The 14,945-nt window shown below is 60.9% G+C and overlaps 1 protein-coding gene across 2 annotated transcripts in view; it reads right to left on the bottom strand.

The window, feature by feature from the left end:
• Positions 1-581: 581 nt before the first annotated feature.
• ITPKB (inositol-trisphosphate 3-kinase B) overlaps positions 582-14,945 on the bottom strand; it is a 96,760-nt gene continuing 82,396 nt past the window's right edge. For both annotated transcript variants that reach the window (XM_059997356.1, XM_059997363.1), the window contains exons 4-8: positions 13,717-13,930; positions 9,182-9,386; positions 6,964-7,065; positions 5,233-5,304; positions 582-3,851 (exon numbers count right to left, since the gene is read on the bottom strand). In XM_059997356.1, the coding sequence (XP_059853339.1) occupies positions 3,636-3,851; positions 5,233-5,304; positions 6,964-7,065; positions 9,182-9,386; positions 13,717-13,930 (809 nt within the window). In that variant the 3' untranslated portion in view covers positions 582-3,635. The remainder of the gene's footprint in view (positions 3,852-5,232; positions 5,305-6,963; positions 7,066-9,181; positions 9,387-13,716; positions 13,931-14,945) is intronic.

Below are 14,945 nucleotides of genomic sequence, written 5' to 3'. Positions count from 1 at the left end.
AGCTACTACGTGCCAGGCCCAGTGCTTAGCGCCTGGGATGCAGGGTAAAGATAAGCCAAGCTCTCTGCCGTCTAGATGCTCCCTAGGGAGGGAGGAAGACAACTGGTTTTGAAACCAGACACATTCTGGATCTGAATCCCTGCTTCCCACTTATTACCCGGGTCAAGGTGTTTGTTCTAAGCCTCAGTTTCCGCATCTGTAGACTACACAGCCTTAGTCACGGAGTTAATACAGGCATCAAAGGGGACTACGGATGCAAGCACCCAGTGCCTCGTACAGAGCTCCATAAGCAAAAGTTGCTGGCAGCTCGGCCAGCCCGGGGTGGGGAAGGTGGGGAGCAGTTTGTTGCTTCGTCCCTGAGCTGCTATGTAAAAGTTTTCATGGAGAGACCAGAAAAGAGCAGTTTTGAAGAGTGTTTAAAATCCTTTGCAGATTAAAATACTACCCAAATCTGACCCCCACCCCTGGGGGTTGTCATAGCCCCCACTGGATCCTCCAGCTACCAAAGACCCCCTCACCCCCAGACACTCCTGGAGGGCTTGGGGTGACAAGGACCACACGCAGACAGCACCCAGCACCGCGGTCTCCAGGGCCTTTATTCAGGAAGGTACAGAGCGTCTGCAGTCTGTTTGCCAGGCACTGTGCGGGGGTTTGTAACAGCTCCGTTTTCTCCAAAGGTGTGGCAGGGAGAGGGGTGCAGGAGGAAGGAGGACGCTCAGGGGAGTTCTCTCCTCCAGAAAAAGGCACTGGCAGGGGGTGAGCACCCTGCTTCTTCCCAAGCAACGGCCTGGGTTATGTACACACGGGGGTTGACCAGACGCAGAGAAACTCAAAGCTAAATACAGCGAAGCGTGGAAAGAGTCCATGGCGGAGGGTGGTGGGGTAGGGTGGGAGGACGGCCAGGGCTGCATCCGGCTCTTTCCATTGGGTGGGAAAGGAAGTTCGGAAAGAAGGCAAAGCTTTAAAGGAGAAACAGAATCCAGCCTCTCAGACTTAGTGTTTTGTGCAATTAAAAAAACCCGACAAAATAAATATAACTTAAAAACTTCTTACATGACACTAAAGGCACATCTGGGACAAGCAGTTGAGATACCTCCCTCCACTGCTGAGCAGTGCTGAACCCCAAGGGCCCCGGGGCCCCATGGGGACAGGGCAGAAAGGGCGCCCACTCACCTGTGCGCAGGTGTGCACACCACGTCCCACCCTCCTGGCACCTGCACGGCCGGGACCCAGGGAGTCCCTGCCTGGACCAGGCTGGCTGGGGAAGGTTTTCAGACCGCCTGGGCAGGGGTTCTGGGAAATCACATTCCAGGATCCATCTATCCCGCTCGGTCAAGGGAGTGGGGGGACAGAGGGGAGAATGGGTTGAGAGAGAGAGTAGGTGTGCAAGAGAACTAGCATGGGAACTACAAACCCCCCAAACCCCTAATAGCATTAACCCTAGAAAGATGCCACTTTCTACCATTCACATATATACTGTAACTCAAAGCAAAAGATCGCCAGTAAGAGGCCCTATGGGCCTCCTGTAATGAACAAGTCACTGGCATATTAGCACATTGTTTGCAAACAACTGGTGCCTGCCTAAAGTGCTTGGAAAGTTTGTTCTCTTAAATTGGTTAAGTTGGTCCCCTGTAATTTTTGTTCATAGCATTAATTTGCTTTAGCAAACTCTTTTCATAGATAGAATGAGGGTAACTTGGCCAGCCCACAGTCGTAGAATTTTACATCTGAATTAATGCTGTCCCTTCCCTGCAGACAGGAGCAGCCCAGACCCCCGGGGTCCCTTCTGACCCAGCTGACTACAGCTCCCAAGACCCCGGGCTGACTTTGGTGCCTCTGCCTTCTAGGGTCATGTGGTGTCACAAGGTCTCTCGTGCTCAGCCGGGAGGGGGTGTGACCTTTAGCAAGGCAGCCCACACGGGAGCTCACTGCTGTTTTGAACAAGAGCCAGGAAGTTCAAAAGTGATTTCCATTTTTAAACTCTGTACTTATGCATCCTCATGTGTCCCACCTTCTGCCCCCACCAACCGTCACTCACCCAGCATGAAAAGGGAAACGAACGTGTCACGTGGGCAAGTTGACAGTTCCCGCAGAGACCCTGCGGTGACAGGGGGCAGCCCAGGAAGGCTTCCCCCTGGATTGGTCCTCCAGGCACACACCCCTGGGGACACATCATCTCCAAGTAGTCCCTGGACCAGCTCCCTGCAGAGCAATGGGTCCAACCTCCGACAGCAAAGGTGAACACCTGGGGCCCAGCTCCAAATGGCCAAAGAGCTGGACTTTTGTTCTTTACAACTCACGCAAATTTACATTCTTCTCAATAATGTAGACCTACTTGCTTTACAATTAAAATAAGGCTTACAGTTGGTTCCTTGTGAATCTTCAAGCAACCTAGAGACCCCAGGAAGATATGCCTGGCACCCTCCACATACTCTGGAAGCTGCTCACACCGTATCTGGGAAGCGGGTCTAAGCCCTTCAGGCCGTTAAGACTTATTTCGGGGGCGGGGTGGGGGGGGTGGGGGAATGATGGCAGTAAGCCAGCTTCCTGCCTCCTCCCTGCTTAGCGCTGGCCTGGAGCTCTGCCCCATCACTGCTGGGGACCCTGGGCCTCACGAGCATCCTGGGTGTGCAGCAGGTGGACCACCTGGCACCAGGAAGTTGGGAGGTGAGGGGACAGGAGAGGAATGTCCTTGGCAAGCTCTGTCTTTTTTCCCCTGGGGCTGCCTGGGCCCTGGCCCGCTGCCCTCCAGCCCTGAGGACCCTGTCACAGCAAGGTGGGGAGTGGGAGGTATAAGTGGCTCTGGGGGTTGGGTGGCATCCCTGGAAGCTCAGGGTTGCAGAATGTCCCTCTGAATTCACGGGCGAAAATCACAGACGGGAGAACGCAGCTCCTGCCTGCCCCCTCCTGGGAAGGCCAGTGTCAGACAGCACAGTCAAGTTGGGTCTGGACTTCTGGCTCCTGGGTCTGTCCCAATGCTGGAGGGTTTCAATACCGGATGGATGGGGTCTCTGCTTTAGTGGCCCTACAAAGGCCACCACGGCATCTCTCGGAGTCCCCAGGCTGCTAGGCAGAGGGTACTTTATTCGTGGCCAACATTCTGTTCCCAGTGGTTTTGTGCCCCAAATACCAGAAAGCCTGGCACCAGGCACCTATTTTTACAGCACCAGCCCATCCCCAGGCTGAGAGGATGGGGCAGGAACCGGCTGTGCCTAACAGTGGTGCCAATAGCACTGGCCACCAGGGGGCAGCAGGCTTCCACAGGTAACCTGCCCAGAGGCTTGGGGTGGGGGGCTCTTCTGTTAGCTGGAGCCAGGAACCCCACGGCTACCTGAACCTCCCTCCAGGTCTAAACCCTACTGACCTCCCTGCAGGCGGCCAAGCCTGGGTTTGGGCGTTTCTCTGCCAGTAGGAGATCCTATTGAGAAAGCAAAACGGAAGCCCTAGCTCCAAACCCTTCAATCAGGCAGTAACTAGAAAATCTCGTCTCGTCTACAAAGTGTCTTGTAGTGCCGTTCGGGAGGGTCAGTTCTAGGGCTTGCACCCAGGTGGAAGTGAAGGAAAAATTCAGAAGGAGAAGGGAAGCAAGGGGGAGAAGACGCCAGGGTGGCGACGAGGTGGGGCGGAGGGTGGCCTCAGGAGAGGGGGGCGCCCGGGCACATTTCCGTCAGGATGTCGACGAGGTTGTTCAGACCCGACAGGTAGCCGTCCTCCCGGTTCCCTTCCTGCCACGGGATGTCGTGCTGCAGGGTCTGGCCCTCGGGCAGGGGCGTGGTTTTCCCAAAGTCGATCATCCACACCTTGGCCTGTTCCTTCTTGTCGTGGATGAAGAGGAGGGAGCTGCCGATGACCTGGAGGGGAGTAGGCGGGTGAGGCGGGGAAGGGCTGGGGCCCCGCCCTGCCCTCCAGACAACAAGCCGGCACCTTAGGGGGGCTTGGAAAAGCCTGAGACCTCAGGGAAGTGGAGCGAGCTTTGCTCAGCCGATGGGCTCTGTTCCCCATTCTCACCTGAGCGGCAGAGCCTGCCCGAGTGGCCACGCCTTGGACGGGGGACATGGGACCCAGAACAATGACGGCCCACACTGCCAGGGAGGAATGTCCAGGACGACAGACCCCGTCCCCATCCCCCAGTCCCAACCTGCACACTTTCCTCTATTTCTAGACCACAGCTAACCCATCCCTCAGCACCTCTGAGTGCTACCCAACTGCCCGAGGGGGAGATGCCAAGGAGATGCCACACGCCCGTCTGTGGGGAGACCGGAAAGGACCCTGTCCCAAGGCACTCACAGCCCCTCGGGGACGGCGGACTGCCAGGCTCAGGTCACCCCCAGCCCGGGAGCACACCTGCTGCAAGTCCTGGGCAGACAGGGCTTCTGAGGCTGGTCTTTGCTCACGGTCTCTGCCAGGGACAGCGGGCACCCTCCCTGCTGTGGTCAGAGCACCTGCGCGGGGTAAGGCGCCTTCCCAAATATGAACACACCCTCCGACCCCCTGGGTCACCTGTGTGAGGCCCGAAGGAGACGTGGAGGTGTGGCAAGGCGCTGAAGTGTCATTCTAGCTCCCAGGGCCCCGGCCAGGGCAGGGAAGACCCCCTGGACGTGCTGAGCTCAGAGAAGGGGGCTTTCTCTTCCCAGATGGAAAAAAGCAGAAGCCCCAGCTCATTTGGCCTCGGTCTGGACCTGAAGTTTCCAAGTGAAACTCCAGAAAGAGTACAGCAAAACAGTTTTTCAGGAAGTAACAGCAAAGTGCTGAAGAAGGGGGGGCAGAGCCGTGAGACGAAGCCTGGGGCTGCCAAGTGGGCAGCCGCGGGTCCTTCCGTCCACGCAGGAGGTCATGGGCGGCTCTTCGGCCTCAGGTCCTTTCAGCCTCGGCCCCAGGCTGTCCTCCAGAGAAAGCAGGCCAGCTGGAGGAAGCTCTGCCGGCAGCACAAAGCTAAGAAGACAGAGAGACCCCAGGAGAAGCCAAGGACCCAGGGACGCTGGGCTTCAGTGAGGACAAAGGGAGAAGAGGGCATTTCCAGGATGGCCGGACCCAGTGCAGCTACACAGGGCAGAGCCAGGCCGAGCCGGCCCTCCGTATGCCCCACTCCTTCCTTATGGGCGGCCCGTCTAGGAGCAAGCAGGTCTGCTAGCACGGGGGTCAGGCGCACAGCTCAGGCGGGCGTGCCCAGGGGTCGTGGCCAGCCACACGGAACACGGCTCTCTGTCCCCGAGGACAAAGCCCCACACCTACCTCATGGCACATGAAGAAGGGAGAGACTTCCAGGGTGGCCCGAATGTCCTTCAGCCGGTCCCGGTAGGCGATCTGGGAACAGAAAAGATGACCAGATTTTTAAACACGTGGGCGTGGGAGGTGGATTTTAGGTGCTAATTGGCCCATTAGAGTCTCTGAGCGTCAGCGTGAGAGGGCCTTACACCCTGCTTATTCCAACCTCCTCATCTAGAAATGAAGAAACTGAGGCCCAAAGAAGGCGGAGCAGCTGGGGCCCTGGTCCCACACTCCCTCCACTACACACTGCTTTGTGACAGGAGGCGCGGTTTGGGGACGGGGGAGCGGGGGACAGTTCCCGAACAGCCCGGAGGCCTCCAGGAGCCCCTCGCACGGGGGTTAAGTCTATCCTGGAACGCCAGCAGTGTGGAGGCAGCACCCAGAGAGCCCGGTTGCCATGGTGCTTGTCTTCCTGATACAAACTTCAGTGCCCTGAACTCCTGAAAAGGACAGAATACGAGAGCCAGAGCCACAAATATCTCTGCCAGTGGCCTCTCCACAGAGCTGCGCTGGCCCTGGGGGTGCCCGCCCTCCCCAGGGGCTGCGAGGGAAGCCTGTCGCACACAGGCTCATAGGGTCCCTTGATGCCCATTTGAAGCAGCGCCAGCCTGGGGCTCAGGACCAGGAATAACCCCTCTCGTCCGGGCGCAGGCAGCGCGCGTTCTGTGGCAAACTCTGCTGAGGAGCCGGAATCCTCCCCGGCCGCTGACCCGGCGTCCAGAGGCTCCAGCTATGGAAGAGTTGGGGTGCCTGCCCCGTGACTGAAGCCTCAGCTCTTGCCATGGGCCAAGCGAAGTCTCCCAGCTGGAAAAGGGGGGTAGGGAAACTCCCCAGTTCCAGCCAGTGCTGAGTCTCCTTGGAGAAAGGCTGTCTGGGTCCAGCCCTCCCCACTCAGCATCCCGGGAGCCTGTGCAGGGGAAGGTGCCTCTCACAGGGGCTCCAGGGCTCAGGTCCCTGGGGTACCCAGGTCTCTGATTGTCACAGGGCGCCCTGTCCTTGGGGTGTGGGGACTCAATACACCCTACCTCAGCTGATCTCAGTGCTCAGAGCCTCTGTCCAGCAGCCTGCCTGCGGCGAATGAAGTCACTTTGTCGTGAACTTCTGCCACCCACACCTCCAGGCTCAGAGAGCCCATCAGTTCTGGCTGGGGAGGGTGACGTGGCACCTCACCCCGCAATGCCCACACACCTCCCTCACTCAGTCTCAGCCTGGCGGAGGCCCAGCCAGGCCTAGAAGCGCAGGGACCAGCAGGCTGCCGGCCCACCTGGGTGTGAGCTCCAGCTCCCCCTTTCCTAGCTGTGTGCCCTTGACCTCTCAGTCTCCTCATCTGTAAAATGGGGACAAGGATGCCAACCCGCAGCAGAGGGCTGCTACGAGGGTTTGATGAGCACTTGGCACAATACTTGGCCTTAGAGGAATACGGGCATCGGAAAGGGTTGCTCTGAAGGGGATGGAGACGTTTTTGGGAGCTGAGCTGCTGGCTAAGGGAAAGAGTGAGCGCGTGTTCACCCGCTGGACGGGCTGACAACCACACCACCTCCCTCTTCACCTTCCAAGCAGAAGCTTGGGGCCAGGGTTTTCTGTGTGGGAACCTCGGTTCCGTCTCGGGCTGGGCAAGAACCTCCAGAGGGGATGCAGCTACCCCTGCCCGGAGACCACACGGCCCGACCCCTTCACAGGGGGCACCCAACTCACCAGGATGTTCCGGTTTCCTTTAGTGAATTCTCTGAAGGCCTCAATCACCTGCTCCCTCGTTTTGGTCTTCTTGAAGTCCCGGTTCACGGAGCCATCTTCTTTCTGAGAAGGAGAATGACACAGTGCCTCAGAGCCACGAGCCCCAGGCTGACCCCCGGGCAGCCAGGTGCCTACACGGGGCACAAGGAGGCAGGCGCCGCGTGGTCAATCCGACCGCACGGCACGGGGGAGCCTGTCCTGCGCCCTCGCTGAGGAGAACAAAGCAGGTGGCACCAGCATCCCAGGCAGAGTAAACGGCATTAGGGAGGCCCGGAGGCCCGAGGGGCGCTTGGAGCAAGACTGGAGGAGCGAGGCTGCGGGGCCCGCACGTCCAGCCTGGGGGTCCTGAGTGTGAGCAACTGGGGGCTGAGGGAGATGCATGGGCCTCTGCTTCCACGAGGGGCCACGTCCCTGGAACCGGGGTGCCTGAAGGTCCCTGCTGCCCAGGGACACCCTCCCTCACCACAGGAGAGAGGCGTTCCTCGCCCCAAGCTCAGCTCGATTCCCTTGTAATGGAAGGTCTCTTACTTAGGCTCCCTGAAAGCGAGGATAAAACACAGCCCATCCCGCTCCCTTCCCCACCCAGCGCACGGAATGGCTCCATTTCCTGAGCCCAGTACTACGTCTGTTCCAGGCTGTTCAGGCAGCACGTGGGGCTCAGCATCTCTACGAGGAAAGCTGTTCTTTAAGATCAAAGGGTGAGAAAGGCTGGCTCTACTAGGCCCCCAGACGTGCATCTGTGCACCACCAGGGTGGCGCTGAGCGCCGTCGCTGCGCGCTATCGCTGCCTCTGCAAGAACAGGCAGGACCCTGGGCAGAGGGAGAGAGCCGAGGGCTGGGCCTTCCCCACAGGGGTCTCTGCAGGGCCTTTCCTGGACCAGGGACGGGGGAGGCGGGGGTGTGCTGGTGAAGGCAGCTGGCTTCTTTCGGAGCTGGTGGCCCGCAGCCCGAGAAGATGGGCTGTCGGCCGTTCCTGCAGCTGGACAGTGGACAGAGACCAGGAGATCCAGCGAGAGACGGAGAGAGAGGTCAAGGGGAAAGCAGACTGTTTCAAACAGATACAGAAAGGAAAGGAGCCTTAAGAGGAAGAGGATGAGCATATAATTTACTCTCCCACTGGATCCAAAAATACAGCAAAAGCTGATTTCAGAAGACAGGGGAGGGGCAGATGGCTTTCTCAGCCTGGAGGTCGTAAAGCAGCTGTCACAGGAGAAGGCGAAAACTTTGCCCCACTCGAAACCATCGGCAGCCAGGCACTGCCCCGCAGGAACTTCCAGCCAATGCCATCGGCAAGGAGGCTGTCCTGGCTTCTCTCGCTCGTGAATCAGGGCTCCCCGCTGCCCTACTCTGACTCGAGGGCTGGCCAACGTGGGCCAAGAATGGGCAGAGAACAGAAACCCGAGTATGCTCGGACTGTCCTCTGCTTGAGAGGGACGGCTGCCCGAGACCGAGGGGCCAGCGCCTCACAGCCCCGCTCCTTGGGGTGAAGCGTGTGTCTGAGCAGAGGCTCTCACATCTAGCAGCAAAGGAGGCGTGTGGGAGCCTGGGTCTAGGGAGAGCGTTCTCAGGCCCTTCCCGGGAGAGTGAGAGGAAAGAAAAGACACTGAGGCGGCCCCGACCCTGGGGCTGGCCTCGGTACAGCCTCCCCAGAGGGGCTTGGTGACCGGAGGAGCAGCGCCTCGTTCTGCCTCCCAGGCAGATGGCTCGGACGTCAGAGGCAGCCGGCGCGCTCCCTCCCTTGGCTGTATCTCACTGCCAGTCCCGATTTTCGGGCCCTGGGCAGAAGGAGCCAGCTCCCGGCACTGGCACGCGGCAAGCCGCCTCCTGGGTGGGTGGGGTTCTGTGCTGGGCATGGTCTGGGCTAGATGTAGGGCCCTCGGTGGAGGGCTCAACGCTGGGTGGGGCTAGAAGCCAGCCCTGCTCCGAGGCCCCAGCCCCCTACGTGGCCATCCCACCCGGACCCAGACCAAGGAGCAGGCCAGTTTCCCCAGATGTCTGTCCCTGGGGCCGGCTGCCCATGCCCTGGGCCCATATGGGGAGGAATCTTACAGCCTCCGTAGGGTCTTGAGAGCATCCAGGACCGCTGGGTGAACGCTGCTGGAGCCCCAGGACCCAGTCGCTTCCCCACCCAGGAGCGGGGCGGCTCAGGCAGCCTCAGGCCACCGCAGGCTGTCCTCACCTTGATGCCCTCGATCCTGAACCCGAGGGTGGCCGTGGAGCTGATGGTCTCCCTCCACTGCATGTACCGCGGCTTGGTCACAGCCCGCTGGGCTTTCTCCTCCTCGGTAGGGGCCTCTGGGTCCACCTCTATCATCTTCTGGTACATGTCCTTCCGGAGGCTGGGCTTCTTCCGGGCCTTGGTGAGTTCCTCCTCCAGGTAGGTCCTGGGAGGGAGGGGAAGCCACGTGAGGGCCAGTGGCCGGAGCGCGGCCCACTGGTGCCTTGCCCGAGGGCTGCAGTCAGCTTAGCCAAGTCAGCCTCGTCCCGGACAGGCGCACATCTGCTTGCGCTGGGCCTGGCTGTCGACCGAGCACGGGCCAGCCTTGCCTAACGCGAGCAGCTTCGTTCCAAGGGCGCTGGGAAGGCCCGACAAAGCCCAAGGAGCTCTTCCTTCTGGGCACCTCACAGGACCAGCAGAGGAGCGAGGAAGAGGGGCAGCTTGGCGGCTCGTCCTGCTGGCGTGAGGGTGGCGCAGGGGGCTGAGGGCGGGTCCCCCCAGGATCCAGCTGTCCCCCCGGCTGCCTTCCACGAGGCGAGGGCTTCGTAAGCCAGCACCTGTGTGAGTCGCGGAGTGCGTTTCGTCCACATCTCCCTGGTGCCCCGGCAGCCTAAGGGCTCTCTCCGAAGAGGGGGCACCTTCAGGCCAGAAGGCGGCCTCTGAAGGGGCCCCAGTGCTGGAGGGAGAAGCCCGTGATGCGAGGCAAAGCCTCGGGGCTCTTCTTCTACCACAGAGACGTGCTGGGCTCTTCCTGCCCCTCGGACCCCAGGCCTCAAGACAACGTGGCCAAGTAAACTGTTCACCGCCCTGGCCTCCACACGGGCTGGTAGGGTCCCCTAGGAACTGGCAGAGGTAACAGGACTGGGGACAGTACAGGATCTGGGCAGCCCGAGACCGGCTTCCCGGCCCCAGGCTGCCTCCCTGGCCCCCTTCGCCAACGGGGTGAGTCACCCCTGCTGCACATCACAGACGCCCACCCTCCTCCCTGCTTCTATTTGAAGCTCCCCTTCTCCCCCACAGTGGGCTCAGCGGCTGCCCGTGACCCTTCCTGAAACAGGAATCCGCAACGTCAGTTGAGTGGAGGGAAGTCTTCTCCCTGGGCCTGTGTGCGTGGGCGTTGCCCACACGGCGGCCTGTGACAGCAGGCCCAGCCTCCACTCTCCATCTGTCCCCGGGGCCTTGCTCTACCACTTCCCACCATACCTCTAACCTGCCGGCTTGGGACCCAGGACAGACTGGTCAAATCCTTTAAAAGATAAGTTTCCAGAACCACTGTAGCAACTCTTTCAAGAAAAAAGCAAATCCTTGGTGGTGAACTTGGGTCTGGTCGTTTAGGACCTTCCAGCGGGTGATGCAGACCATACGGAGGTTCTGTCCTTGGTTGCGCCCCTGCACACGCACACACGCACACACACACACACACACACATGCACGCATGCACGCACTACTGTAGGCACGCCCACGCACGCCCACGCGCATGTACGAACACGACCGCGTGCAGAGCCCGGTCAGTGCCGATAGCGCGACAGTGCAGAGCTGCGAGGCAGGCTGCTTTCGCATGGACTTGTGTCATGCTGGCCCGTGTGTGTATTTGTGTGTGTGTGCTGTGTGGTGGGCAAAGGGTTTGCCATCCCCAGTGCTCCTGAGCATGCTGCAGGGCCTGCGGGTGGATGGGTGCTGCACTTCTGCAGAGACTTCTCAGTAGTTCCGTAAGCAGGAGGCAGCCCTCACCGTCAAATCCCTTTCCACACGGGGCTTGCTCCAGAAAGGGCCCGTGCGGCGCAGTCTGGGCAGAGTTGCTCGCTCTCTGGGAGAGGAAGAGGGCCGGGCAGAGATGCCCACAGGGGTCACGAGCCTGGTGGTGGGGTCAGGGATCCACTGGGAGGTGAGCTGCAAAGCCTCCCCAACCCTGGTGTCCCGACACTGGCCCGGCCCACCTTGCCCACCCCAGCAGGAAGGTCGGCCAGCCCACGGGGAGCCAACAGGTGACACACCAAAGCCATCCACCTCCCACCACGCTCTCTCCAACCTGCTTCCCACCAGGGCACAGGTGCTACAGACAGCTCTGGTCTCCACCTGCCGCCCTGGTCCAGAGGTCGGGAAGACACTCCTGATTCTCCACGGCAGGCTACGTGACACACAAGAGATACGGGGTCAAACCTAAGAAAACGCCCTAGAGCAACGTGAGCTCATGTCCATGTGGAACCGGGGTCCCCAGACACCCCTCGTTAGGACACTACGGGTGGCTGCATCACCTTTCCCTCAGGCCTCACCATGGCTGGGTCTGCTGACCAGCCAGCCCTTCCACCACTGTGACAAGTCTGTGACAAGCCTCAACCTCTCATGCCCCGGACTCAGGGCTGGTGGTGGTCCTGGGCTGTGGCCTCCTCCCTCTGGCAAGCACAGAACCCTTGGGGAGCGCCGAGCTGCAGCCCAGGCTCGACCTGGTAGTCAGAGGCCTGGTGTAGAGGCAGGCTGTGTGGCTGCGTGGCCCTGGGGAGTCCCTTAGCCTCTGGTGTCAAAGGGACTGCTCAGACCGGATGGTGGCCCATCTGCCAGGGCGGCTGTAAGGAACACCCAGCGCTCGGAGCACAGAAGGGCCTCCACCCCGTCCTCAGGACCCGTGAGACAGGGAAGGGGGTGCTGGAGTGGGACTGGTCCTGGGGAGACCTACCTCCTCCCCTCCATAGGGGATCCTCACACACCTCCTCCCTCAGCCTCCAGGCGGCCCTGCCCAGGACTGGGTTAAACACGTCCCAGCCTTGCTGGTCACTCTGGGTCTCTCCTGAGAGCCCTGGGTGCAGTGGGACAGAAGCTCCAGGCGGCAGGGCGATGGGGCAGCCTTGGTAAGAGAGGGGGCTCCTGTCCCCAGCAGCCTCCCAGGGAACAGACGGGCACCCCGGCAGCCTTTTAGGACTGGCCACACGTGCTACCCACAGGGTGCACTTTTTCTGGCCCTGGTCTGAGTGAATACCGATCAGAATATTTATGTGTCTCCCCCTGAGAGGGCACATCCTGGTGCACCACGGGAAGGCCTTCCAGGGACAGAAATAAGACTCTGGGGAGAGCAGTGGCCGAGGGGTGGCTGGAGGGACATTCTGTCTTCTCCCTGTGGGCTGGAGATGGTGAGACCCCTGGATGGAGGGAGGGAGAGGCTGGGGACAGCGCAGAGAGTGGGGTCTCTACTTCCCCACCCCTTCGTCCCTGCCCTCAGGGCCAAGCCAAGGGAACACAGCGGGTCCGCCTGCAGGGTCAGGGTCTGAATTTACGACACAATTCCCAGGAGGAATGAGGAAGGAAGGAAAACTGACTGGCTTGGCTTCTTTCCTGCGGGCGCGCGCACGCGCGCGCACACACACACACACACACACACACACACACACACACACACACACCCCTTTCTCAAACTCCTCTTATAAGAAATAAAACCGCTTAAACCATCCAAGGTAAACGCAGGCTCCAGCTGTGAGCTCTGCGTCTGGGAGCCTGGTCTCCCCGGAGAGCGGCGGGCCGGATGGAGGAGGCCCGCGCCTGGCCGTCCCGTCTGGGCACCTGCAGTCGGCGGCTCTCTGAGGCTTCAGAGGACTTCACCACCCGCTGACCCGCCGGGGAGGACCTACTCCACGACTCCTGAGACGGAATGGTCAGAGTCTGAGAGGAGATGAGAAAACCCTGCTGCCAAAGCAGGGCCCAGAGCACAGGCGCCCGGGGCTTGGGTCCTCCTGGCTCTGCCCCCTATCCTGTCTTCTCCAGCCCACTCCTCCCGCCTCCTTCCCTCCTGGGTCTTCTCTGGGCGGAGCCTGGTGGGGGGCGGGGAACACACCCATTTCCACACACATGCCCACATACCCATCTGGCCCTGTGCCCTGGACCACGCAGCCACTGGGCTGGGGTCACCGCCAGCCCCAGTCCAGAAGGCGGCAAGCTGGTGACTTGTCAGGGCCTCTTGCACTCCTCTCTCCTCCACCGCACCCTTAGGACAGGCGCAAGTCTCTTCTGGCAAATCAACACAATCTGCTAACCGGCTGCCTCTTTGGCCCGGTGTTGGGGGGCGGGGGGCGGGGGAGGGTGGGATGAGAACAGCCTCTACTCCAGTCTCCCCCTCGCAGCCCACATTAACGGGAAGCCGCCCCCTGCTCTCCCCAGCAATCCCACCTGACCAGATGGGCAGCTCCCTCTGCCCTCTCCCTGGGGAGGCTCCGCATCCACCAGGTCCCCTTTCCGGTCCCACCGGCTACCGGCTACCGGCCCCTCCCCCGCCGGCCCCTGGCTCACCAGAGAAGGGAAGGGGCCGTCCTGAGCAAAGCCAGCACATATGTGAGATGACCAGAGCGGGGTCCAACCAGACCCCTGGCCCGGCCTCGTCCACATGAGGCCTCAGGGACAGCCCGGAAAGCCCGGCCTCCTGGAAGCCTGGAATGCCGTGCCTGGTATCTGCCGCCCGGCCAGCTGGGGGCGGAGGGGCGGGTGTGCCCCATCTGAGGAGCCTGGCTCACCTGACGCCCATCTTGCAGTCCATCACGCACGGCGAGTCGAAGTCGGCCAGCAGGTCGTCCATCTGGTTGTAGCGCTCCCCGTCCTTCACCACGTCCCCGTGGTAGGCAGGCACGTAGGGTCTCAGCACGTCGGCCATCAGCCGGTCCAGGCAGCGCTGCTCCGACTCACAGTGCTTCTTCAGAATCCTGCCATTGGCAGCCGCCTTGAAGCTCCCTGCACAGCAAGGTGGGAGGAGGCCCTGGGTCCCCAGCCTGAGCCCTCCCCGCTCCGACCCCCGCCCCTGCCAGACACGCCCTCCGTCACAGGGCCCGGGCCGCTCAGGGATGCTGTGGAGCTCGCCAAGCACGGGGCTGAAGGTGTGCCCAGGTCTCCACCGGTGGACCGAGCCCTTTAAGCGGAGTGGGTGCAAGTCCCAGTCCCCGCCCCGCCCCGGCCACACCCCGTGCCCTGACGGCAACTCTGGGCTGGCTCCCGGACTTCCCAGACCCCAGGCTCCTCCTCTGAAGATGGAAGTACACCAGTGCTCACCACTGGAGGGTGAGCAAGACGAAGTGAGAGGTCTGTGCCAGGACCTATTCACCCCTCTCTGTGCGACTACCACCTCCCAACCCCACCATCGACCTTGCTTCCCAGCCACGAAAGTGTCTCCGGTCTCAGTGGAGGAGAAGCCTTGATAGAACCGGATTTAGCGCCAGGAGAGGGAGACCGGCTGAGAAGCAGCGGTCCAAGGCTCTGCAGGGCTGGGTGGTGTTCCTTCTGCGCCACACCCTCAGGTAAGTATTGAGGAAGGGTGTCCATCCACCTGCCTTGGGGTCTGGGCCAACGTGGTTAAGGGTGTAAAAAAACATGTCAGACCCTGTGCTGGCCTGAAATCCACGGGCGGCCACTGAATTGTCCCCTGGGGACGATGCCCACCAAAGGACCACCATGAGTGGGCTAGACAGCTCTAGACATCCTCCCCTGTCACTGAGGGGCCACCTGGAGACCTCACGGCTAGCCCAGGGCACGGCCACTGCAGCCGGTACTCCACTACGTCTTAACACTCTTGGGGCGACCTGCCTGCCTCTCCCACCAGCTACGAGCTCCTTCGGGGCTGACACTATATCTACATACGTATTGTCACCCAGAGGAGCACCTTGATGAGGGGATACAACAGGCACTCAGGGAAGCACTTAGCTTTGTCTCTTTGTCCCAGGTGACAAATGGCAGGCACGCTATAAAGACTGAT

This window comes from Delphinus delphis, chromosome 1 (genome assembly GCF_949987515.2).
Source record: "Delphinus delphis chromosome 1, mDelDel1.2, whole genome shotgun sequence".
Lineage (NCBI taxonomy): Eukaryota > Metazoa > Chordata > Mammalia > Artiodactyla > Delphinidae > Delphinus > Delphinus delphis.
The sequence above is the reverse complement of the archived record's forward strand: the minus strand, read 5'-3'. Positions and strand labels throughout refer to the sequence as shown.